General features: G+C 42.5%; 1 protein-coding gene across 10 annotated transcripts in view; it reads right to left on the minus strand.

The window, feature by feature from the left end:
* nalcn (sodium leak channel, non-selective) overlaps positions 1-24,266 on the minus strand; it is a 272,502-nt gene that overhangs the window by 175,999 nt on the left and 72,237 nt on the right. For all 10 annotated transcript variants that reach the window (XM_055870947.1, XM_055870944.1, XM_055870942.1 and 7 more), the window contains 2 exons: positions 22,056-22,160; positions 9,691-9,777 (listed from right to left, as the gene is read on the minus strand). In XM_055870947.1, coding sequence (XP_055726922.1) covers positions 9,691-9,777; positions 22,056-22,160 — 192 coding nt within the window. The remainder of the gene's footprint in view (positions 1-9,690; positions 9,778-22,055; positions 22,161-24,266) is intronic.

The raw sequence follows: 24,266 nt of genomic DNA on the forward strand, positions 1-24,266 counted from the left end.
AAAACCAGCAAATCAAATTGTTTGGGGACAGACTTGGTGGAGACAACCGAGCGCTGAAGGTGATCCTTGCTAAAGATTGCCACTCCCCCACCTTTGGAAGATCTGTCTTGCCGAAAAAGGTTATAACCAGAAAGGTTAACATCAGTATTCAAAACACTCTTCCTTAACCATGTCTCAGTAATGACCAACACATCTTGATTGGAGCTGTGAACGCACATTTTCAATTGATCCATTTTAGGTAATGCATTTCTAGTCTTAATGTGCAGAAAACCCAGGCTTTTACGAGAGCAGAAATCAGTGAAGCAGATATCAGAGCACAAGTCAGAATTGGGGCCAGCAACAGTAGATAGTGTACATGCACATTTCAAGATATCATCAACAGTAATACAATCAAGGCTTACGGCATAGTACAGGGAGAGCTCTACAGTGCTGATTTATAACATCTGAATGTGCATCAGATGGCAACAAGATCATATTGTACAGCAAATTCATCAGGTAAATAAATAAATAAAAGGAGTCATGAGGCAAATAGCAAAGTAGGAAAATGCGCAAGAAACAAATGAAGCCATTGTTAAGTTCAGAGTCACTCGCCCCAACAGTGTGTGTGCTGGAGGTGAGCGAAAGCTCAGGAGTGAGAAGGGAGTGTGGTGGGGTACCTGTACCAGACAGGGGGAGACAGGCCAGGACAGACGGTGAACAGATCGCCAGGTGGAAACCAAGCAGCAGTGCAGCAGGCAACGGGAGTAGGTGTCACACCCACTTGGGAGAAGCTTTTATTTCTGGAGGAAGGTTTCTTGTAGAAAATGCCACTGGGTAGTCTTTGAACAGCAGGAGGGGGCTTCAAAGGGGACTCCTGCCACTTGTTGGGCCCAAAGGCCTCGACACCTTTCACTTCACACCTCGGTGCTTTTTGAAGTTGTATCTGGTCTGTCCTAGCAGACCTGGCAGCCTTAACTCAGTGTTCAGTCCTCATAAAGTAAAATATATCATTGTAATGTACTTTATGTACTTTATTTTTGCATTTCTTTTATGAATAATATTACTACACAGATCATACCGATCGCTGCCTGCACATGCCCAACATCACTACTCTGGACGGCTCTGACTTAGAATATGTGGACAACTACAAATACCTAGGTGCCTGGTTAGACTGTAAACTCTCCTTCCAGACTCACATCAAGCATCTCCAATCCAAAGTTAAATCTAGAATCGGCTTCCTATTCCGCAACAAAGCATCCTTCACTCATGCTGCCAAACATACCCTTGTAAAACTGACCATCCTACCAATCCTCGACTTCGGTGATGTCATTTACAAAATAGCCTCCAAAACCCTACTCAATAAATTGGATGCAGTCTATCACAGTGCCATCCGTTTTGTCACCAAAGCCCCATATACTACCCACCACTGCGACCTGTACGCTCTCGTTGGCTGGCCCTCGCTTCACACTCGTCGCCAAACCCACTGGCTCCAGGTCATCTACAAGACCCTGCTAGGTAAAGTCCCCCCTTATCTCAGCTCGCTGGTCACCATAGCAACGCCCACCCGTAGCACGCGCTCCAGCAGGTATATCTCTCTGGTCACCCCCAAAACCAATTCTTCCTTTGGCCGCCTCTCCTTCCAGTTCTCTGCTGCCAATGACTGGAACGAACTACAAAAATCTCTGAAACTGGAAACACTTATCTCCCTCACTAGCTTTAAGCACCAGCTGTCAGAGCAGCTCATAGATTACTGCACCTGTACATAGCCCATCTATAATTTAGCCCAAACAACTACCTCTTTACCTACTGTATTTATTTATTTTGCTCCTTTGCACCCCATTATTTCTATCTCTACTTTGCACCTTCTTCCACTGCAAACCAACCATTCCAGTGTTTTTTTACTTGCTATATTGTATTTACTTCGCCACCATGGCCTTTTTATATTTTTATTTATTAATATATTTTATTTGCCTTCACCTCCCTTATCTCACCTCACTTGCTCACATTGTATATAGACTTATTTTTCACTGTATTATTGACTGTATGTTTGTTCTACTCCATGTGTAACTATGTGTTGTTGTATGTGTCGAACTGCTTTGCTTTATCTTGGCCAGGTCGCAATTGTAAATGAGAACGTGCTTTCAATTTGCCTACCTGGTTAAATAAAGGTGAAAAAAAAAAAAAAAAAAAAAAAACTTGTAACGTTAGCTAGCGAGCCCGCCAGCTAACGTTAGCTAGCTAGCTAACAGCACACTTTAACTTGAAATGAAAACGACTTTGTCAAAATTAGAAACGTGTAATTTCTGAAAATGTAGCTAGCTGGACTATCTTACCAGTATATATGGATGGACGCTTCTCCCTCTCTGTGACGGATGCCATGGTTGCTCTTAGTTTGAAGATGTAATCTGGAGACAGGTGTTTTCTCCATCTCCTTCGCTATAATACTCTAATTCCACTGATTACAAAATTCGATATCTCTGCATGTCCAGCCCACTCATCATCGCAGCCAATCAAGGCTAGTGGGAAGGTTGCTGGCTTTTTCTGTGGCTAAACCAACTAGGCTCATAATTTAAAATGTGTATTCATATTTACAGATGGCATATTAAGGCACACGAAAGTTCCCATATTCCAGAAGACATTTCTGCCAAAAAGCATTTTGATCAAATAAAATAAAGTTTACGTTCGAATGGCTCTCCTATGGAGTAGTGACACGTGACATACACGTCGTTTACTGAAATTAGTCACATTATATGGCATTTTGTGTAGATCGTTGACGGGGAAAAAAATGTCTATCAGTTTTAATTCCACTCTGCAAAAAAATAAATTGTGAAGAAATCCAAGGGGGTGAATACTTATGACACCACTGTACATTCCAAATGGCACCCTATTCCCTACATGGTGAACTATGGGATGTGGTCAAAAGTAGTGCACTATATAGGGAATAGGGTGCCATTTGGGACGCAGGGTTTATATTCTTATTTGGATCCGGATGCACAATACAGTTTATCAACATTCCGTTCAGTATTGCAATTACCATGTTGGTGCATTTCTGCATCCCTATGTATCCATCTACCCCACCATCCTGATCACTGAGGACCTAGAATATTCCACACGATCTCTCTAGCCCCTGGAAAAAGCTTGAGGTAAACACCAGTGTTTTGTTCGAGACCCCCTAAAGTGAGACGATTCAAGACCAAGACTGTAGAGGGGGTGAGACCGAGTTAAGACGGTGACCAGGAGGGGAACAACAGGTTCGAGTCAAAACCGAGACCAGACAAATTTGATTCCAATTCAAGACCATGATTGTAATTTTACCAAATCACCACCATAATAAGAGATCAAAATGTCCAGTATTTCTGTGTTCATATTTCAGAAAAACATGTGGATTCTTTAGACATTTAGAATAGTGAAGAAAATGCATTCTGATGGAAAATAGAGCCACTCTACAAATTATTACTAACCCAAACACAGTGGTGAACAATGGGCGTTCTACGCCTTCAGAGAAGAGCTAAGAATTTATAAAATAATTATAATAATAATAATATTATTTTCAACAATGTCCGATTTAATCACTTCAGGTTTTGTTGAAAAGGAAAGGGTTAACACTGAAGAGGAAAAAAAGATCCAATCAGGATTTTTCTTTGCTAGTCTCTGGGGAGATAAATCAACCGAGTAAGTCAGCCATTGGCTAGGCCATCAGAAGCTAGATATAAGGCATCTGCCATTCAACTGTATATGGGGCAACATTTTGGAGTGACAGTGGAATCAAGCAATCACATTTTGACTTAATGGGTGGGTAAATTTTGACAAAAACGTATGGAAACTTTTGACAGGTCACTGTACAATAGCGAGCTGTAGTTTTCCCACAGTTTAGCTAGCTTTTGTTGTCAGCTAGTTTGCAGTGGCTGCAACAGGAGTTATCAAAAAAGGATGTTGTCGCTAATGTTAGCTTCTCTCATTTCAAGACTAACTTTCAACAAGAAGTTATGTTTCAAATGATCATCATCTGGTGAGTGGAACTGTGTTTATTTTTGCAGCACGCTTGCTGTTATTTAGTCATCTCTTTGAAAATAACTTGTGTGTGAAACTTGTTGCATTTAAGCATTAGGTCACCGGTTACTTTGTGTGGTAAACGTGAAATGTTTTTTGCAATGGGGAAGTAATAGTTGTACATTTCGATTGGGAAATGCTTAATGTTTTTGTTTCGTTATTATTGGGACCTACTGGCTTATCATGTCTGAGTGAATGGACTGCTAATCCACTGTTTTCCTATGCTTTTTTATGAGTTTTCATACAGATTCTTTGGATTTTCACTCTCAATATCATACTTTCTTTTATAGAGCATCACATTTTTGTCTGCTTAGAATGGCGCCGGAGGGGATGCCTTCTGTTTTGCGGTCTCCTAACCAACTGTGCTATGTTGTGTATTTTTTTTTCTCCATGCCACAACCAGTTGAGAGCTGCACACACTTGCTGCCTGCAGATGATATTCTACTGAAACTAGGCTGTGTGTGAGGCTCCCTTGAGAATATATTTCACCTGCTTTGCGATTGTGTATGCTACTTTGCGCATGATTTCTCTATTGTACTAGATAATTGATAAGTCGTAAAACTCCACTACACCACTGGCTCTTTGTGTTTAACAAAAAGTTCACTCTCCTACGTGAGTGTGCTGGTATTACGGCTGCTGTCCTTTCTGAATCATAAACATGTCACACCCTGACGGCCTATAGGTTTCCCATTGCGCAAACATGTCTATAACAGATATAAAGGCTGTTAAGATATTCACGTGTATTTGGCCTGGCCAAGCAGTTTTATGCGCTGACTGTATGGAAGTTCTCATCAAGGTAAACAGTGGCTACTTTAAAGAATCTCAAATATAAAATATATTTTGATTTGTTTAACACTTTTTTGGTTACTACATGATTCCATATGTGTTATTTCATAGTTTTGATGTCTTCACTATTATTCTACAATGTAGAAAATTGTAAATATAAAGAAAAACCCTGGAATGAGTAGGTGTGTCCAAACTTTCGACTGGTACTGTATGTATATGTGTGTGCACTTGTGTGTGTGTGTCTGCCAGTGAGTATGTGTGTTTGGATCGTGGTACTCCATCATCATGGGGAGTTTCCATCACAGCTACTTCCTCTGTCAGAGCCACAGGAGCTTTGTTGGCAGTCTCTCGAAAAATCAAATCAAATCAAATGTTATTGGTCACATGCACCGAATTAAACAGGTGTAGACTTTACAGTGAAATGGTTACTTACGAGCCCCTTTAAAACAATGCAGAGTTCTAAAGTAATAAAATTTGCCAACAAAAATAGTAACACAATAAATAACAATAACAAGGCTATATTCTAGGAGTACCGGTACTCAAAGTCAATGTGCAGGGGTACGAGGTAGTTGAGGTAATATGTACATGTAGATAGGGGTAAAAGTGACTAGGCAATCAGGAAAGATGATAAACAGAGTAGCAGCAGTGTATGTGGAGAGTGTGAAAGTGTGTGCATGTGTATCTGTGCCGTCAATATGAATGCGTGTGTTTTGCGTGTGTAAGCGTATGTAGTGTGTGTGTTTTGCGTATGTAGTGTGTGTGTGTGTGTGTGTGTGTGTGTGTGTGTGTGTGTGTGTGTGTGTGTTTTGCGTGTGTGTGTGTGTGTGTGTGTGTGTGTGTGTGTTTTGTGTGTGTGTGTGTGTGTGTGTGTGTGTGTGTGTGTGTGTTTTGTGTGTGTGTGTGTGTGTGTTTTGCATGTGTGTGTGTGTGTGTGTGTGTGTGTGTGTGTGTGTGTGTGTGTGTGTGTGTGTGTGTGTGTGTGTGTGTGTGTGTGTGTGTTGGAGTGTCGGTGTAAGTATGTGTGAGTGTCCAGTGAGTGTGCATAGAGTCCGTGCAAAAAAGGGTCAATGCAATAGTCCGGTTAGTCAATTCATTAACTGTTATGGCAGTGTTATGGCTTGGGGAAAGAATCTGTAGAACAGCTTGAGAGTAGAAATTGGCCTTTCATACCAGCGTGTGTGCGTGTGTGTGTGTGTGTGTGTGTGTGTGTGTGTGTGTGTGTGTGTGTGTGTGTGTGTGTGTGTGTGTGTGTGTGTGTGTGTGTGTGTGTGTGTGTGTGTGTGTGTGTGTGTGTGTGTGTGTGTGTGTGTGTGTGTGTGTGTGTGTGTGTGTGTGTGCTTTTGTATGTAGGTCGATGCATAAAAAGAGTGCTTCTTGTGTCCATTTGATATTTTGAGTTGTGCAACAATATAGAAATATACATTCTATTACTGTTATATTAAATGATGTGCACTTTAATAAAAACCACATACCGTAGAGAATTCAATCAGATTTTTTATATGAATAAAGACTTGCTAAAGTGCATAAATACACAGTTTTGACATGTCCCTCCATCAACCCTGTGTCACTTTAAGATTTTAAACTACTTAGTTCCCCCTTCTTTGTAAAGCCCTAGTTATTATGTTGCTTCGACAAAGTCCTTTCTGATTATTATTATTATTTAGCGATTCATTTAAGTCTGTCCCTCATTTTAAGGTCACCCCAATTACGTGAACTGAACTCTCATTTTAAAATGGTGAAACATTTCCGTTTAAAATATTTTTTTCAAAAGACACAGTGAACATCGAATAGTCATATTATAGTGTAAAAGCAGGTGAGCTGGTTCTACTCTTTTTGGCCATTTTATGGTGAAAAAACTGAGCTGAACTGAGTTTTTATGACTTTGAACATGTGAACATTTATGAGAGAATGTTAAAATGAGGTGAAATCGAACAAAAAAACGTGTGTGTGCATGCATGGGCTTTGCATAGGTACGTGTGTGTGTGTGTGTGTGTGTGTGTGTGTGTGTGTGTGTGTGTGTGTGTGTGTGTGTGTGTGTGTGTGTGTGTGTGTGTGTGTGTCTCTGTGCGTTTTGTCTGCTTGCTCATCTTTGTCACGTGTGGATAATTTTTACATTATAATACAGCATCATCGGGAGTTTCTCCTCCAGCTACTCACTCTATCCCCTCTCTATCTCCCCCATCCCTCTCTTTTTGTCTCCCCTCTTTTTCCTCTTACCCGCCCCCTCTCTCTCTCTTGCTGTTGGCAGTCACTCACAGCAAGTGCTTGGCCTTTCCTGCATCAACATTGAGACAGCTGTAAGCGATGCCTGCTGCTTTCCCCTTATCCTTAAAGCCCGACCATTCCGATCGGTCCGACCAGGAGGCGACGACAACGCAGCCATCGTTTATATGTCATTTAAAACTCATCGGTCATCACACGCCTTTCCATTACAGCCACATCTACGCATTAAAACACTGGCAGGGCTCGTCTCATTTAAAATCACATTATTAAGTTGTTTCAACGTGCCTATTGAAGTCACACAGGGAAATGAAAGCACAATGAGGTGACAAGCTGTGTTTGTGTGTGTGTCGGAGAGGCCTGTTGGGAGGGGAGTTGTGTGTGTGTTTGTCATCTATTGTGCCAGTTTGAAGAAACATTTGTCCTTTTTAGCGGTCTGAACTAGAAGCAGAAGCAGGACAAGATATCACCATGGTCTGTGTGTCTCTGTCACTGGTCTGATACATGAAGGCACCATTTGAAATCGAGCTGTTCTTCCTCTAGAATGGGATTGTATTCAAGAATGGAAGTAAACTATGTTCTATGGGGAGCGGTGGATTTTCTAAAAGGGGAAAGGCAACTGCCTTAACTGTAATTCATTTTGCACCAACATTCTTATTTTCTTCTTTTAAATAGGTCGTTTCTGTCTGTCTGTTTCATGTTAAGTAGACTGGGAATGTCTGACGGGAATGTGATCGGAAAACAAAACGTTTGTTCTTATTCTAGCTGGTTTACATAACCCACCACTGAAACAGAGAGAAGGTGTGTGTGTGAGAGAGAGAGTGAGTGAGAGTTCTCCTTCAAAATCAGACTAGCGACAGACAGACAGACAGACAGACAGACAGACAGACAGACAGACAGACAGACCATGGTAGCATCTTGTCCTGCTGCTTCTGCTAGCTCAGACTGCCAAAAAGGACAAATGTTTCTTCAAACTGGCACAGTGAATAGCACATTACTGGCACAGTGAATAGCTCGGGCCTACTGTACATTACTGGCACACTATATGGGGGAGATAAATCACACAGAAACTGTCACAAACAGCCAGGGTGCCACATTCTTTTCACTTGACTCACTTCTCTGTCCTCTCTCTCCCCATAGAGGCGAACTGATCTCAACCTGTATGTGTGTGTGTGTGTGTGTGTGTGTAGAGATGGGCATCATTACAAAGTTACAAAATACATTAAAGATGGGTCAATTTATGTATTTGTATTTCTAAAACATTCTAAAATGTTTTATTGCTATGACTTTGATATGTGGATGTTCATCTGTTAAGTTGAATGAACTGACTACAAAAGCCAATTTATGTTTGATCCGAAAATGCCATACGGAGGCTCACGCAACTGCGGTTCCTCCACAGGCTCGCAGAGGCCAAGTAGAGCTCCGTACGGCGACGCCGTGCACCTCCCAAATGTTGTAACAATGCAGAGCACTCCGCATAGCACCGCATTGACATGATTGGTTGATGGTAGATGGGGGCGGTACATCCTGTATTTCACAAAATTCACTTCCTTGACAACAAACATGGAGAACTTTGATGAAAGGCTAAATCAGGATACCTTGTGTCGGTATTTCAAAGACACAAAAAATGTGTTTGAAATCCGGGAAAGGTTTGGGATAGTGTTAGATGCGTTAAAGCGGTTGATGGAACGCAGATGGAAGGACGTTGAATTGGTGCACATTCACCAAATCTGATCTAACAAAGTGGATATTTGTGATGTATTCTAACAGGCCCACAATGTGGTTACTAAAATCTCATTTGTATATATTTGGCTATTTTTCACTGCATAACATTTATTAGTTGTCCCTTTTCAGGTTTAGAAAAAGTGACCGCTAAATGCTAACTACTGTGCGTATAAGCTGGTAGCATAGCTAGCATACAGTATTCAGTTTTGGTAGTCAAAGTAGATTTTAACTGTATGCAGCTGGCTGATGACATGAACACGTGTTGGGGTTTGACCTCCATACAGGCATTATAATCCTTTACCTCAACATCGTGTGAAATACACACAGAAACAATAGCCTAAATGTAGGCTAATTTTGCTGGGGGGGGGGATAGGGAGATTCGGGATGGAGATGCAGGTGGGAAAACAGTACAACCTTTTCACTTCATGCAATCTTGGCTGAGCTCCTATGCGAAGCACCGGGAAACAGACTCCAACATCTTGTCCAACATCTTGTCTTTTTGTTTAGCCAGTTGCTTGTAATTCGCTGGATGGCTATAGCGATTAGCCCTGAATCACTATGAGTGGTGCGGTGCAGACCAATTTATTGGTTGCGTATGACAGCTCCTCGAAGCGGAAGTATGACATTCTAATACTTCTGCGGAGGCCACATCGCAGTAAATGCTGTACGGCCCACTGCAGACCTCTGATTGACCATGAAGAGCCTTAAAGTCGCTATTGATAAGAGCATCTGCTAAATTACTCAAATGTAAATATAAAAATGAACACTTTCAAAGCGCAATGGGTTTTCTTTCTAATGAGCTCCGCCCCAAAGAATTTGTATTTGAATATAATTTGGCCTTGTTTGGGGACGTGCACGAGTGTCTGTGTGTTCATGTGATATGTTCAGGAGTGATGACAGTGGTGCTGCTATTATCTCAGAGGTCTGTACCTGGAGGCAGGCTGGTGCGCGGCCATGTGGTTTGTTGACGTCCACAGCAACAAGCTGCCATCCTCCAGCCGAGTCCTCGTGGAACATCTGCGACCACAAACACAAGACGTTAGACACACACACACACACACACACACACACAAAAGCCGTCATGCACACAAACACAACTGTCAGAAGAAGCATGTACACACATTTTAACACACACACCCTACGGCAGTCCTAATGGAACATCTGTGACCAGTAAGACACAACATGAGGAACCACACATATAGCCACACACACACACACACACACACACACACACACACACACACACACACACACACACACACACATCTAAGGGCCTCAAACACACCAGGCAGCTGGATTGTGGAGTTGCATCAATCACAACTACATGCACACATGATCACACACACACCCTTTCAAACACTGTTTTTGGAAACGGAGACTGAGGATGTTGTGAGTTCTGCTCCCATCCTTGTCAAACATACTTGTCTGTTTGTGTGTCTGTGCATACACACGTGTGTACGTGTACATACTGTATTCTGACAGTTGTATGGACAGCCTGTCTGGCTGCCTGACCAACACTGCATTCAACAATGCTACATTGCCCACCAAAACAAAGACAGGTTGGCTACAAGCACAAACAGACTAGCATCCAGGCTTGTGGACAAGAGGAGAGGTGACAAGGATACCAGTCTTGCCAGTTTGGGCTAAACTGAAAAGACACACATTCATTCAACCGACACATTCATCTTAAAAGAATGCACCATTGACTTTGCTGTGCGTATGTTCAAAAACCAACACATGCTTTTGTCAGCAGCAAAAAAACGCTCCTTTCCCCTCAATTGTGTCAATCAGTCACTCAGTGGTTTATGGCGTACACTGCTGTACTCAAACACAACGGAATGATGGATGTGTAATCTCAGACCCTTTCAAGTGACACCTGATTTTCTGTATAAGGGACTTTATTTGACCAGAGCTGCTCATCTGACACCCACTTCCCCATGTAGTGCACCATTTTTGAGCCAGTGGTCAATAGGGTGTCTTTTGAAAAGCTCTGGTCTGGGGAGAAAATCTAGGGAAAAAATCTTACATAATAGGGTGTCATTTGATACATGCTCTATGATTGATAAGTCATACATCCTGCCAGTCCCCAATGACCCCCATTTATTAGTGGAATACCAGTCTTCTTCCACTCGAGTCAAACGAAAACAGTAAAAAGGCGTATTGCGCTAGCCCCCATGACTGACAGCTTGCCGCATTGCGCCGACTAATTGCCTTTTTTTGTCTCTAAATAAATTAAAAGACTGGGGCGTGACGCCATGAATATAATTACATTTGATAGCAACAAAAAAATATGAATTGTTTTCAAAGTCGTCCAACTCTCTGTCTTGACGCCAGGGGCATTTACCAGGACGTAAACAAATCGCTCACTGAGGAACATGTGACAACCAAGCTATTTTTGGGGGGTATTTTACCTCTTTTTTCTCCCCAATTAGTCGAACTAGGCTCACTGCTGCAGCTCCCCAACGGGCTCGGGAGAGGAGAAGGTGGAGTCATGCGCCCTCCGAAACATGACCCGCCAAACCGCGCTCCTCAACACCCGCCAGCTTAATCCGGAAGCTGCACCAACGTGTCGGAGGAAACCCCCCTCAACTGGCATCCGGGGTCAGCCCGCAGGCACCTGACCCACCACAAGGAGTCGCTAGAGCGTGATGAACCAAGTTAAGCCCCACCAACCAAACCCTCCCCTGACGCCTCTAGCACTACTGCATGCAATGCAGTGCCTTAGACCGCTGCGCCACTCGGGCACCCCCAACACAAGCTATTTTATTTGAGAAAGAAATACTGTTGTTTCAGATCTCTAAATGTTTTTAGATTTTGAAAACCATTATGGAGAGATTTCAGTACCAACAGAAATGTTATTAAATTCCATAATTTTTACTTTGTATTAGAATGTTGAATTTGAATGTCATATTTTGGAATTTGTATTGCGCAAATTAAATCATTAAATTCATAAATTTAACTTGTATTTCATGATTTGAAACTGAATTGAAATAAGTTTTATTTCAATTTGATTTAATATTCAAATTCAATATTTACAGTGGCTTCGAAAAATATTCAGCCCCCTTGACTTTTTCCACTTTGTCACGTTGCAGCCTTATTCTAAAATTGATTAATAAAAACAATTAATCAGCAATCAACACACAATACCCATAATGACAAAGCCAAAACAGGGTTTTAGAAATGTTTCCAAATGTATTAAAAATAAAATACCTTATTTAAATAAGTTTTCACCCCCTTTGCTATGAGACACAAAATTGAGCTCAGGTGCATCCTGTTTCCATTGATCATCCTTGTGATGTTTCTACAACTTGAGTGGAGTCCACCTGTGGTGAATTCAATTGATTGGACATGATTTGGAAAGGCACACACCTGCCTATATAAGGTCCCACAGTCGACAGTGCACAGTATATCAGAGCAAAAACCAAGCTATGAGGATGAAGGAATTGTCCGTAGAGCTCCGAGACAGGACTGTGTCGAGGTACAGATCTGAAAATGTCTGCAGCCTTGAAGAACCACAAGAACACAGTGGCCTCCATCATTCTTAAATGGAAGAAGTATGGAACCACCAACTGTTCCTAGAGCTGGCCGCTCTGAGCAATCGGGGGAGAACGGCCTTGGTCAGGGAGGTGACCAAGAACCTGATGGTCACTCAGACAGAGCTATAGTTCCTCTGTGGAGATGGGAGAACTTTCCAGAAGGACAACCATTTCTGCAGCACTCCACCAATCTGGCCTTCATGGTAGAGTGGCCAAACGGAAGCCACTCCTCAGTAAAAGGCACAGGACAACCCGCTTGGAGTTTGCCAAAAGGCACCTAAATACTCTCAGACCACGAGAAACAAGATTCTCTGGTCTGATAAAACTAAGATTGAACTCTTTGGCCTGAATGCCAAGCGTCACATCTGGAGGAAACCTGGCACTATCCCTACGGTGAAGCATGGTAGTGGTAGCATCATGCTGTGGGGATGTTTTTCAGCGGCAGGGAATGGGAAATTAGTCAGGATCGAGGCAAAGATGAACGGAGCAAAGTACAGAGACATCCTTGATGACAACCTGCTCCAGAGCGCTCAGGACCTCAGACTGGGGCAAAGGTTCACCTTCAAATAGGACAACGACACTAAGCACACAGCCAAGACAATGTAGGAGTGGCGTGGCTTCGGGACAAGTCTCTGAATGTCCTTGAATGGTCCAGCCAGAGCCCGGAATTGAACCTGATCGAACATCTCTGGAGAGACCTGAAAATAGCTGTGCAGCAACACTCCCGATCCAATCTGACAGAGCTTGAGAGGATCTGCAGAGGAATGGGAGAAACTCCCCAAATACAGGTCTGCAAAGCTTGTAGCATCATACCCAAGAAGACTCTATGCTGTAATCACTGCCAAATGTTCTTCAACAAATTACTGAGTAAAGGATTTGAATACTGATTTGTAATACATTTGTAAACATTTGTAATTTGTAAACAATCCAGGCTTACTCCAAACAGTTCATTCACCTCAACTTGTTCAATTTCCACATTCTGTATTACAATATTTGGTTGAGGTTTACGGTTTAACTTATTCCTAGATACCCATTCTGAAACTAACTGCAGTTCTATGTTAAGTGTGGCAGTCATTACACTCACTGTAGTAGCTGATGTGTATAGTGTTGAGCATCTACATACAAAGACCCACTGGCTTTACTCAAAGCCAGTGGCATGTCATTAGTAAAGATTGAAAAAAGTAAGGAGCCTAGACAGCTGCTCTGGGGAATTCCTGATTCTACCTGGATTATGTTGGAGAGACTTCCATTAAAGAACACCTTTTGTGTTCTGTTAGACAGGTAACTCTTTATCCACATTATAGCAGGGGGTTATAGCAGCAGCAGACAATAATCGATAATGTCAAGTCACACTGAAGTCTAACAAAACAGCTCCTACAATCTTTATCTTTTGAATTTCTCTCAGCAAATCATCAGTCATTTGTGTAAGTGCCGTTCTTGTTGAATGTCCTTCCTATAAGTGTAATGAGAGTCTGTTGTCAATTTGTTTACAGTAAAATAGCATTGTATCTGGTCAAACACATACGCAGAGATCACGGCACCAAACTAACTGACTGGGTTTGAAATCAGGCCTACTTCTCAACAACAACACTTTCTGTGGCAAATAAGTGCAACATAGGTGGTTTGGTGATTCATGCATATGATGAGAAACCTTGCCTGAGACCTGAAGACGTGTGTTTGTTTGACTGATGGGGTTCTAACCCAGGTCTCCTGTGCGCCAGCAAATGCAAATGAACCACCTGTGTTACACTTCACCCCCCTTTCACCTCCTCCTTGAAGAGAACAATCCAAGTCACATGACCAATGCCTAGGCTTTAGCTCAGCAGGCGAACACAATCTTAACCCAGTCAGTCACGTTACCTTTATATTAACTACCCTTGCTGGAGACTTGAAACTAACACGTCTAACACAGTGGAGGCTCCTCAGAGGAGGAAGGCAAGGACCATCCTCCTCAGTGAATTGAATAAAAATAAAAATAGTCAAACATTAAAAACATGATCCTTTTTAGATGAAACTATACAAAAATGTTTTTACATCACCAAATAATATATTAAAACACTGTTTTTCAATGAAGGTCTACAGTAGCCTCAACATCACACTCTGGGGTAGCACCATGCTGTAGGTTGAGGACAACTCGTTTCCTTCCACCTCTGGGTACATTGACTTCCATAGATTTACACAGTAACTAAGATGACTTCAGGAGGATGTCCTCCAACCTATCAGAGCTCTTGACGCATAAGTTGACATGTCGTCCACCCAATCAAAGGATCAGAGAATAAATCTATTACTGAAAGCGTAAGCTACAGCTAGCTAGCACTGCAGTGCATAAATTGTGGTGAGTAGTTGACTCAAAGAGAAAGACAATATTTGAACAAATACATTTCTTTAAAAAATAAAGAGAAGCAAGAGAGAGAGAGAGAGCGAGAGAGAGAGCCTGCAGTATTTCATTGTATTTGTTTCACTTAGCTAACGAATGCAGCTGGCAGGTTTAGCCTACTTAAACACTCGGCTCAAACAGAGAGGGATGCTATGTTAGCTAGCTGGCTAAGGCTATTCAACACTGGAACTCTTCCACGTCAAGGTAACCTTTTGGTTTTATTAATTTATTGCCACCGGGGCCTGCCGGTGTAACTGCTAAACTGCTTTCTGTACACTGTACTACATGATTGTATCGGGTTTACTAACGCTTACTAACTAACTTTATTAGCTTACTCCTCAGCCTTGCACAATTGAAGAAGGCCCTTTTTAATAGCACGATGGGTTGGAATGCTTCAGGAGGGTGTTCACGTGTTTTTTAGGCAGAAGTCCTGAGTTCAAGTTTCCGTATGAGCTGAATCAGAGGGTACTTGCTAAGCAGCCAGCGTGGCATCCAGCAGCCAGCGTGGCAGCCAGCGTGGCATACAATGGTGCCACTGGATTCAACCACTGGGGTCGCTGTGGAGTGAGTTTAAGTGGTGAATATAGCAGATCGGGATCTGTGAACCGTACTCCTCAGCCTGAAGTATGGCCCTTGCACAATTGAAGGAGGCCTTTTTTTTTTCAATAACACGGTGGGTCGGAACGGTTCAGGAGGGTGGTTACATGCATTTGCGAGGCAGCGGTTCAAGGTTCGCATCTCGGTATTAGTTGAATCAGGGGAAAGAGGTACTTGTCAAGTAAGCAGCATGTTGTCCTTTACATGAACTTCCGGAACGTATCCCTATAGGCTTTAGCTAAGTGGGCTAACACAGCCTTGTGATATCCAGGAGATCTGGTTCAAACCAAGTCGGTTCAAATGCTAGAGACAAATTCATAGGAAGAAACATATACCATGCTACGTTGGCTTCAGAATCGGCCAGAAGATTCTGTTTACCACAGAGAGCGTTTGATTCTATCTGTTCTGATCTAACTCTCCTGGCTGGCAAAGTACCAGGATGTTGTCTCTGGTTTTGAATCTGAATGTGATAACTGAATTTGAAAATTGAATGCATCTGAGAAGTTAAATATAAGAAACTTCGGTAAACTTGAAATTATAGTCTATAAACTTGATTCACATACAATGAATGCAATATCTACCATACTGAAACTGAATTTACTGTATAAATACTGTATAAATAATGCAGTTGAATATTCAATTGAAATTGATTTTCAAAACTGAATGCAATATTCATTAAAATCAGTTTCAAATCATGAAATAGAAGTTACATTTATGAATGCAATGATTCAATTTGTGCATTACAAATTCAAAAATATAAAATTCCATGTCCTAATGTCACAACTTCTGCCCGAAGTCGTTGCCTCTCCTTGTTCGGGCGGTGTTCGGCGGTCGACGTCACCGGTCTTCTAGCCATCATCGATCCATTTTTCATTTTCCATTGGTTTTGTCTTGTCTTCCCACACACCTGTTTTCAATCCCATCCATTACCTCTTGTGTATTTAACCCTCTGTTTCCCCTCATATCTTTGTCAGAGATTGTTTGTTGTCAGTATAGTGTTTATTTTGTATAGGTGCGTGACGGATCCTCGTACCCATATTTGTTTATTATTCATTTTCTATTTAGTGTTATGGAGCATGTTTCTTGGACATTTATTAAAAGACTCCATTTTACACTCCGTTTGACTCTCCTGCGCCTGACTTCCCTGCCACCTATACACACGTTTCTGACAGAATCTCTGACCCAAAATATATGAAGTCAGCAGGAGAGGACACGACGCTCATGGAGGTGGAGGAACGTGTCCGGGAACAAGCGGAAGAGATTGACTGTTTGAGCGCCGTCATGGATTGCATTGTCCAGTATATGGACCGCTGGGAGAGACAGGGAGTTTCTCCAGCGCCTCCCCCACCACAACCGGGATCTCCCTTGAACGCGTTTTCCCCTCCTGAACCGAACAAGATCCATTTACCCCTACCCACGGGATACAACGGAGATACTGCCGGCTGCCAGGGTTTCCTCCTTAAACTGAGCTTGTATCTGGCCACGGTCTCCCCAGTACCATCCGACCGGGAGAAGAGTTGCGCCCTCGTCTCATGCCTCACCGGGAAAGCCCGGGAGTGGGCCAGCGCTGTGTGTAGAGAGGAGGATGCGGCATTGGACCATTTTGAGGAGTTCACCCGCCATTTCCGGAGACTTTTCGACCACCCACCCGAAGGCAAAGCGGCGGGTGAGCGCCTCTATCATCTGAGGCAGGAGACGAGGAGTGCACAGGAGTTTGCTTTGGAGTTTAGGACCTTGGCTGCCGGCGCTGGATGGAGCGACAGGGCCCTGATCGACCATTACCATTGTAGTCTACGCGAGGACATCCGTCGGGAGCAGGCCTGTAAAGACACCACCCTCAACTTCGATCAGCTGGTGGACATGTCCATCAGGCTGGACAACATGCTGGCTCCTCGTGGACGTCTAGATCGGGGTCTGGTTGTTCCATCCTCCCGCACCCTCGCTCCCGAACCTATGGAACTGGGAGGGATGGTGCGCAGGGAGACCGGAGGGGGTTCCTGCTCGAGCACCATCTACGGTCGCAGAGATCACACTGCTGATCGGTGCCGGGTTGGTTCCTCTGGGAATAGAGAAGGCAGGCAGGGCACTCTGGCATCACCCCAGGTGAGTAGGCACCAGTCTCATCCAGAGCCCTCTGATGCACTAATGTTTGTCTCTGTCACTTTTCCGGATTTTTCCCTGCATTCCCAGTATAAGGCGCTAGTAGATTGAGGCGCGGCTGGGAATTTCATTAATAAATATTTAGCTCATAGTTTAGGGATCCCTATTGTTTCTGTGGATATGCCTTTCCCTATTAATGCCTTAGATAGTCGACCAATAGGGTCAGGGTTTATCAGGGAGGTCACCGCACCTTTGTATATGATAACGCAGGAGGGTCACAAGGAGAAGATTAGTCTTTTCCTTATTGATTCCCCTGCGTATTCTGTGGTGCTAGGCCTACCCTGGTTAACTTGTCATAACCCCACTGTTTCTTGGCCACAGAGGGCTCTCAGCGAGAGTGCTCAGGTAGATGTTTAGGGGTTTCCGTTGGTGCTACTACGGTGGAAAGTCCAGACCAGGTCTCCACCGTGCGCATTCCCCCAGAATATGCCGATTTAAGCTGGGAAGCTGGGATAGGAGAATTTCTATTATTTTGATGGCGGAGGCTAAAGAAATAATGTACTCCTAACCTCCAATGATCTGTCCGTGTTATGATGCAGAGGGACTAAGGCACCGTTAAAATGCACTGCTATAATGTGGGTGTCAACCCAACACTAATACACAACAAGAACCCATTAAAGTGGAGAAAGGCCACAGAAGACTTTGTTACAGAATACAATTCTACCTTCCTTTCAAAGAGCCATGATTCCTTTGTTGCTTTGTAGATATTTCTACTTTCGGTTAACTTTTAACAATGTTTTGGTAAAGAGAGGTTAGACAACCACCAACACTTTCAGGTTCAACCTTTTCTCGGGAGAATTGGGAAAAGGTAAGAAAACAAATCAGTGCTGTTCAATCTTTGAAAAGGATGAGCTACATTTAGAACAGAAAAAATGCACTTGTATTCCCTGACCCGATTCACTGTGTCCTGATTCTTGCTGTGAAAACTGTAAATTCTAAAAAAACGAGTCGTATGGTCGAGAATGATTATTTCTCTCATATGGGGCGTGTATCTGTTTTTTGGTGGATGTGAAGGTTTATGGACATAGCAGAGAGAGTGAAGCAGTATGCCAGTGTTCACACCTACTCCCTCCCCTCACACGCTCACTCTTAGTATTTTATTAGGATCCTCATTAGCTGTTATAGGGGCATAATATAGGGACATTTCAAATGTCATATTATGTATATATACAGTGTTGTAACGATGTGCTAATAGTGAAACTACAAAAGGGAAAATAAATAAACATAAATATGGGTTGTATTTACAATGGTGTTTGGTCTTCCCTGGTTGCTCTTTTATTGTGTGCGTGTGTGTATAAAAGAGAGTGTGTGAGATGATGTGTGAGAGGAGGGAGACTGTGTGAACACTGACATACTGCTCTACTATTTGCCAGGCACATACAACAATACACACCCACCCAAAAACACGCACACACATGCACACACACACACACTCTCTCCCGCTCTCAGTGTGACTCATGTGTATGTCTGTCATTTGCCCTATCTCCTGTAGGCTGTGTCTGGCTCTGCGCTGACAGCCGGCCAAATGTCTGGAAGAGCTGTGTGTGTGTGAACACTTGGAGTCTGTTTGGACACTGGCATACCACTCCACTCTCTCTGCCAGGCTATACACCCATACCCACACTCAAAAACACACAGGCCTATATAGTGCACTTGAGTCACTCAGTTTTGTCACACAAAACAATGCCACAGATGTCTCACGTTTTGAGGGTGGGTACAATTGGCATGCTGACGGCATGAATGTCTACCAGAGCTGTTGCCAGATAATTGAATGTTCATTTCTCTATCATAAGCCACCTACAACGTTGTTTTAGAGAATTTGGCAGAACGTCCAACCTGCCTCACAACCACAGACCATGTGTAACTACGCCAGCCCAGGACCTCCACATCAGGCTTCGTCACCTGAAGGATCGTCTGAGACCAGCCACACGGAGAGCTGATGAAACTGAGTATTTCTGTCTGTAATAAAGCCCTTTTGTTGGGAAAAAGTCATTCTGATTGGCTCCCCAGTGTGCCCCTGCCCAGTCACATGAAATCCATAGATTAGGGTCTAATGAATTTATTTCAATTGACTGATTTCCTCATATGAACTGTAACTCTGTAAAATCGTTGAAATTGTTGCATGTTGTGTTTATATTTTTGTTCAGTATAAATATGATATACATATACATTGACTGGAAATAAACAACAGCCTATATAAATTTGTTTCAGTACTGCTCCTAAAGGTCATTTTCCCAGACAGGCTATGTGCATACATTTGGAGTTAAATTGTAAAAGAGGAACGTGACAGAGGAATCATATTGCCCAATGAAGGTAGGACAAACCGATAAATAGGCTTACAACAATGCGCTCCGATTCTGTAATTTTGTGTAAAACCAGTTCAGGGTTGAAATCAGATTGATGGCAAGATCCGAGAGTAAGCTGGTCCACAGTGGTCAGCGAACAAATAACCTTCAGGCCCACAGCCCTGTGCGCTATCATAATCAGAACGCCTCGAGGTGAAAAGGCATTGTCAATCCTAGGTCTGTCCTGGGAGTGACAAGGTCTGTCCTAGGAGTGAGATCAAACTGTAGGCATGTTCCCTGCTATCTACTTTATGTTTTTATCATTACTCTGGTAGAGAGAGGGTCCCGTGTTTTTTCTCCAAGCGTTTAGGGAGGGTCGTGTGAAAAAAAAAATAATCTTAAAACTAAAACCGCTGGGCCTTGATGTCATCCTGACTGCAACGTTCTAACGGTGTAATTCATATATGCTACCACAGAAATAATCATTTGGTTGTGTCAATGAACATTAGAATACGATTTGCATTTTATTTCAAATGACACAATATGATTTTCATTCGTTTATGTTACTGTAGCCTATATGTAAAAAAAGCTAAAATTCAAGTGGACAATCAATTTTATTAGTGGAGTGCCACGGCAAAAAAGCAATAATGAATATAAGTGTCGATACGACGGCAGTCAAATAGTAAATGATTGTCATCTTGTGCTTATATTGTGTGCATCTTCACACAATGGCATCAGTTGGATTTCATTTAGCTGTTTTCGTCACTTTCGCGACACACTTAGACGTAACTTTGTTTGGTTGTAGTGCAAATTAGTCTCTGCTTTTCTCTTAATTGTGTTCCCTTTATCGTGCTCCCATTGCCTTGTCATTCTTCGGCACTGTTGTGGAGTACAGCGGCTGTGCAGGTGCCTTATTTTAGCACAGAGGGAGCGATCTCCCATCTCACATTGTTCATAGACTTGTTTCTTTGCAAGAAACTTGTTCGCAAAGACAGTGAGGTGTATAACTTGTCCATGGAGACATTACTCCCCTTGCACACCCTCATTGTGTAGCCTACTCCAAGTAGGCCAGAGTAGACAGATAAGACTTCCTTTTTATTCGGTGGACTGATATAGGGTACATACCATTTAAAGATTAGGATTAGAATGGATGAATACAATAGTATGGCCCTCTCTGTTCTTACTTCACAATTGGTGATTCCATAATTATGCATCGTTCGCTTCCCCTCGCTCATCAACTCACCCGTTCTCACCCCATAATACTTTACTTCATTTATTTCATCTGTTATATGTGTGAAATTAGATTCGGTATAGTTTAGGTTGAGTTTCGAGGCAATTATCTGGATGATTATCAGCTGGGCTCTGCACTTTCAGCTGTCGGGAAGAAGGAGCAACGCAGGCCCTGCTGTTGGGAGGAGGAGGGGCAATGGGTGAAAAAAAAATGGCATGCCCTCCTAAAGGTTCTGACAGAACTCCAGTTCACACCTACAGCGTGTTATATAGACGTATTTAGCCAAAGTCAAGGACGGAGGGGGAATGACGTAACAAAAATGGCGGCGTAAAAAAAAAAATACTGCTTAAGTGGTTCAAGTGTTAAGGGAGGGTCATGCATTTTAATTTCAGAAAGGGACGATTTTTTCCATGCACCACATATTATAAATAAAATACAGTCCCTTTCCCAAAGCAATGTTAAAAGTTAACGAAAGTAGAAATCTCTACAAAGCAGCAAATTAATTGTGAAAGTGTGTGTGCGTGTATATGTATGTGTGTTTGCATGCGTGTGTGTTATTATGCCATTCCTGCCCTTTCCCGTCCTCTAACCATCGCTCCATATGACGTCTGACATTCCGCCCCAAACCTGTTCATTTGCATAACTAATCATCATTATATTTGAGAGCCATGCCAATAGTATGGACGAGAGAAAGGCCATTTTCACATTAAATATGCATTTTCAAACAGTGGGCATGTGCACTGAACCCCAGAGGGTAGGACAGTGCATTTGCCGAATAAAATCTGATTGCGATGCCCTTATTTCAATATGCCAGGAGAGAAAGGGAAATGGAAAATGTCCTCTCTCCTCGCCATGATATTGTTCAGGCAGCTGGGATACCATTGAAGAGTGGGCGGATGAACCAGTTACATTGAGACTGGAGGAGCAGATTTCATCAAACCTGCCATAGCAATGTTTCTGCCCTGGCTCAACCCAGCAAGTTTTACTCTGAACAACCGGTAGTCACCTACCTGTGATGTTATTTGATAATTTGACAAAAGTGTTATGGCTTTATAAATAAATACTAATGTGGCTCTGTTTGGTGTGTGTGTGTGTGTGTGTAACAGTACCTGTGTGGTAGCAGTAGAGGTGGTGCTGCTTCGGGACCCCCACATCTGCTGGAACTGAACTCTGATCTCAGCAAACGTTTCAATGATGACCGCAATGAAAACATTCTGAGAGAGAGAAAGAGAAACGGAGACAGAGAGAGAGGAGGGGGGGAGATGGAAAGAAATGAGGAGATACACAGGGGGATAAAGGGAGAGAGATAAATAGAAAGAGAAAAGGTGATGGAGACAGTGAGAGAGAAAGAGTGATATAGAGACAGCGAGCAAACAATGAAGAGGGGAAGAGATGAGAGAGAAGATCCTAACGAACGAAAACTAGACCGTTTCTTCAGGTCTCTGAGCTGGTCTCGCTCTTAGTCATTAGTCCAATTAGAAAGTACACTGCTATTCTCACCAAAGAGGAGCAATAGGTGACATCTAACTAGGCAGGTAGAGTAGCTCTACTTTACCTGTCTCATAGAATGAAACAGAACCTTGATGTATCACTATGACCTGTTTCTCCTTGACAGTTCCCTTGTCTAATAACTACATCTCCATCTAACTCTTGAGGGAATGGAAGTGGGTAAACGACACAGGTGTGAATGTCTTTGTCTAGACCGGAGGAATCTACTGTACCACACACCTGACAAAAGAGATCAAGTTCAGAAAGATGTAGAGAATAATACATGAAATACATACAGTGAGGTCCAAAAGTATTTGGACAGTGACACATTTTTGTTGTTTTTGGCTCTGTACTTTGGCACTTTGGATCTGAAATGATACAATGACTATGAGGTGAAAGTTACAGACATAAATATCATTCCCCCCAGAAAATGCTAACCTCCCCTGTTATTGTAATGATGAGAGGTTAGCATGTCTTGGGGCTATGATATAAAATGCTAACCTCCCCTGTTATTGTAATGATGAGAGGTTAGCATGTCTTGGGGCTATGATGTAAAATGCTAACCTACCCTGTTATTGTAATGGTGAGAGGTTAGCATGTCTTGGGGCTATGATAGAAAATGCTAACCTCCCATGTTATTGTAATGGTGAGAGGTTAGCATGTCTTGGGGCTATGATAGAAAATGCTAACCTCCCCTGTTATTGTAATGATGAGAGGTTAGAATGTCTTGGGGCTATGACAGAAAATGCTAACCTCCCCTGTTATTGTAATGATGAGAGGTTAGCATGTCTTGGGGCTATGATAGAAAATGCTAACCTCCCAAGTTATTGTAATGATGAGAGGTTGGCATGTCTTGGGGCTATGATAGAAAATGCTAACCTCCCCTGTTATTGTAATGATGAGAGGTTAGAATGTATTGGGGCTATGATAGAAAATGCTAACCTCCCCTGTTATTGTAATGATGAGAGGTTAGCATGTCTTGGGGCTATGATAGAAAATGCTAACCTCCCCTGTTATTGTAATGGTGAGAGGTTAGAATGTCTTGGGGCTATGATAGAAAATGCTAACCTCCCCTGTTATTGTAGAGATGAGAGGTTAGCATGTCTTAGGGGTATGATATAAAATGCTAACCTCCCCTGTTATTGTAATGATGAGAGGTTAGCATGTCTTGGGGGTATGATAGAAAATGCTAACCTCCCGTTATTGGTAATGGTGAGAGGTTAGAATGTCTTGGGGGTATGATATGTGTGCCTCATTCATCATTATTCGCGATGCATTCATGATTATCCATAACCATTGTAGACAAATATTATATTCTTATTTACAATAAAAAAGTGAATCCAAAAAGACATGATCTGCCATTCATTTCTATTGAGCACAAAATAATCTGAAACACAAACAAAACATTGACAAGATTGTAGTCACAAACTTGATGTAGTCATTGTGTGCTAGGAATAGGGGACTTTTAATACACATAAGTGCATTTGTCCAAATACTTTTGGTTACTTAAAATGGGGGGATTTATGTACAAAAGTGTTGTGATTTTTAAACTGTTCACCCCATATGGATGAAAATACCCTCAAATGACTTCAACCTCAGAGACATTGAATCGTTTTAAATCCAAAGTGCTGGAGTGCAGAGCCAAAACAACCAAAAATGTGTCACTGTCCAAATCCGTTGACCTGTATATGCAATTTACCAGACACTTGTATACAAAGTGTCCAATAACGGTGAGTGCATATGTTTTTGTAGGTGGTCCAGCGAGAAATGGAACCCGTGACCTTGGCGTTGCTAACGCCATGCTCTTACCAACTGTTCCAAACAGGACCACA

This window comes from Salvelinus fontinalis, chromosome 19 (assembly GCF_029448725.1).
Source record: "Salvelinus fontinalis isolate EN_2023a chromosome 19, ASM2944872v1, whole genome shotgun sequence".
Classification (NCBI taxonomy): Eukaryota; Metazoa; Chordata; class Actinopteri; order Salmoniformes; family Salmonidae; genus Salvelinus; species Salvelinus fontinalis.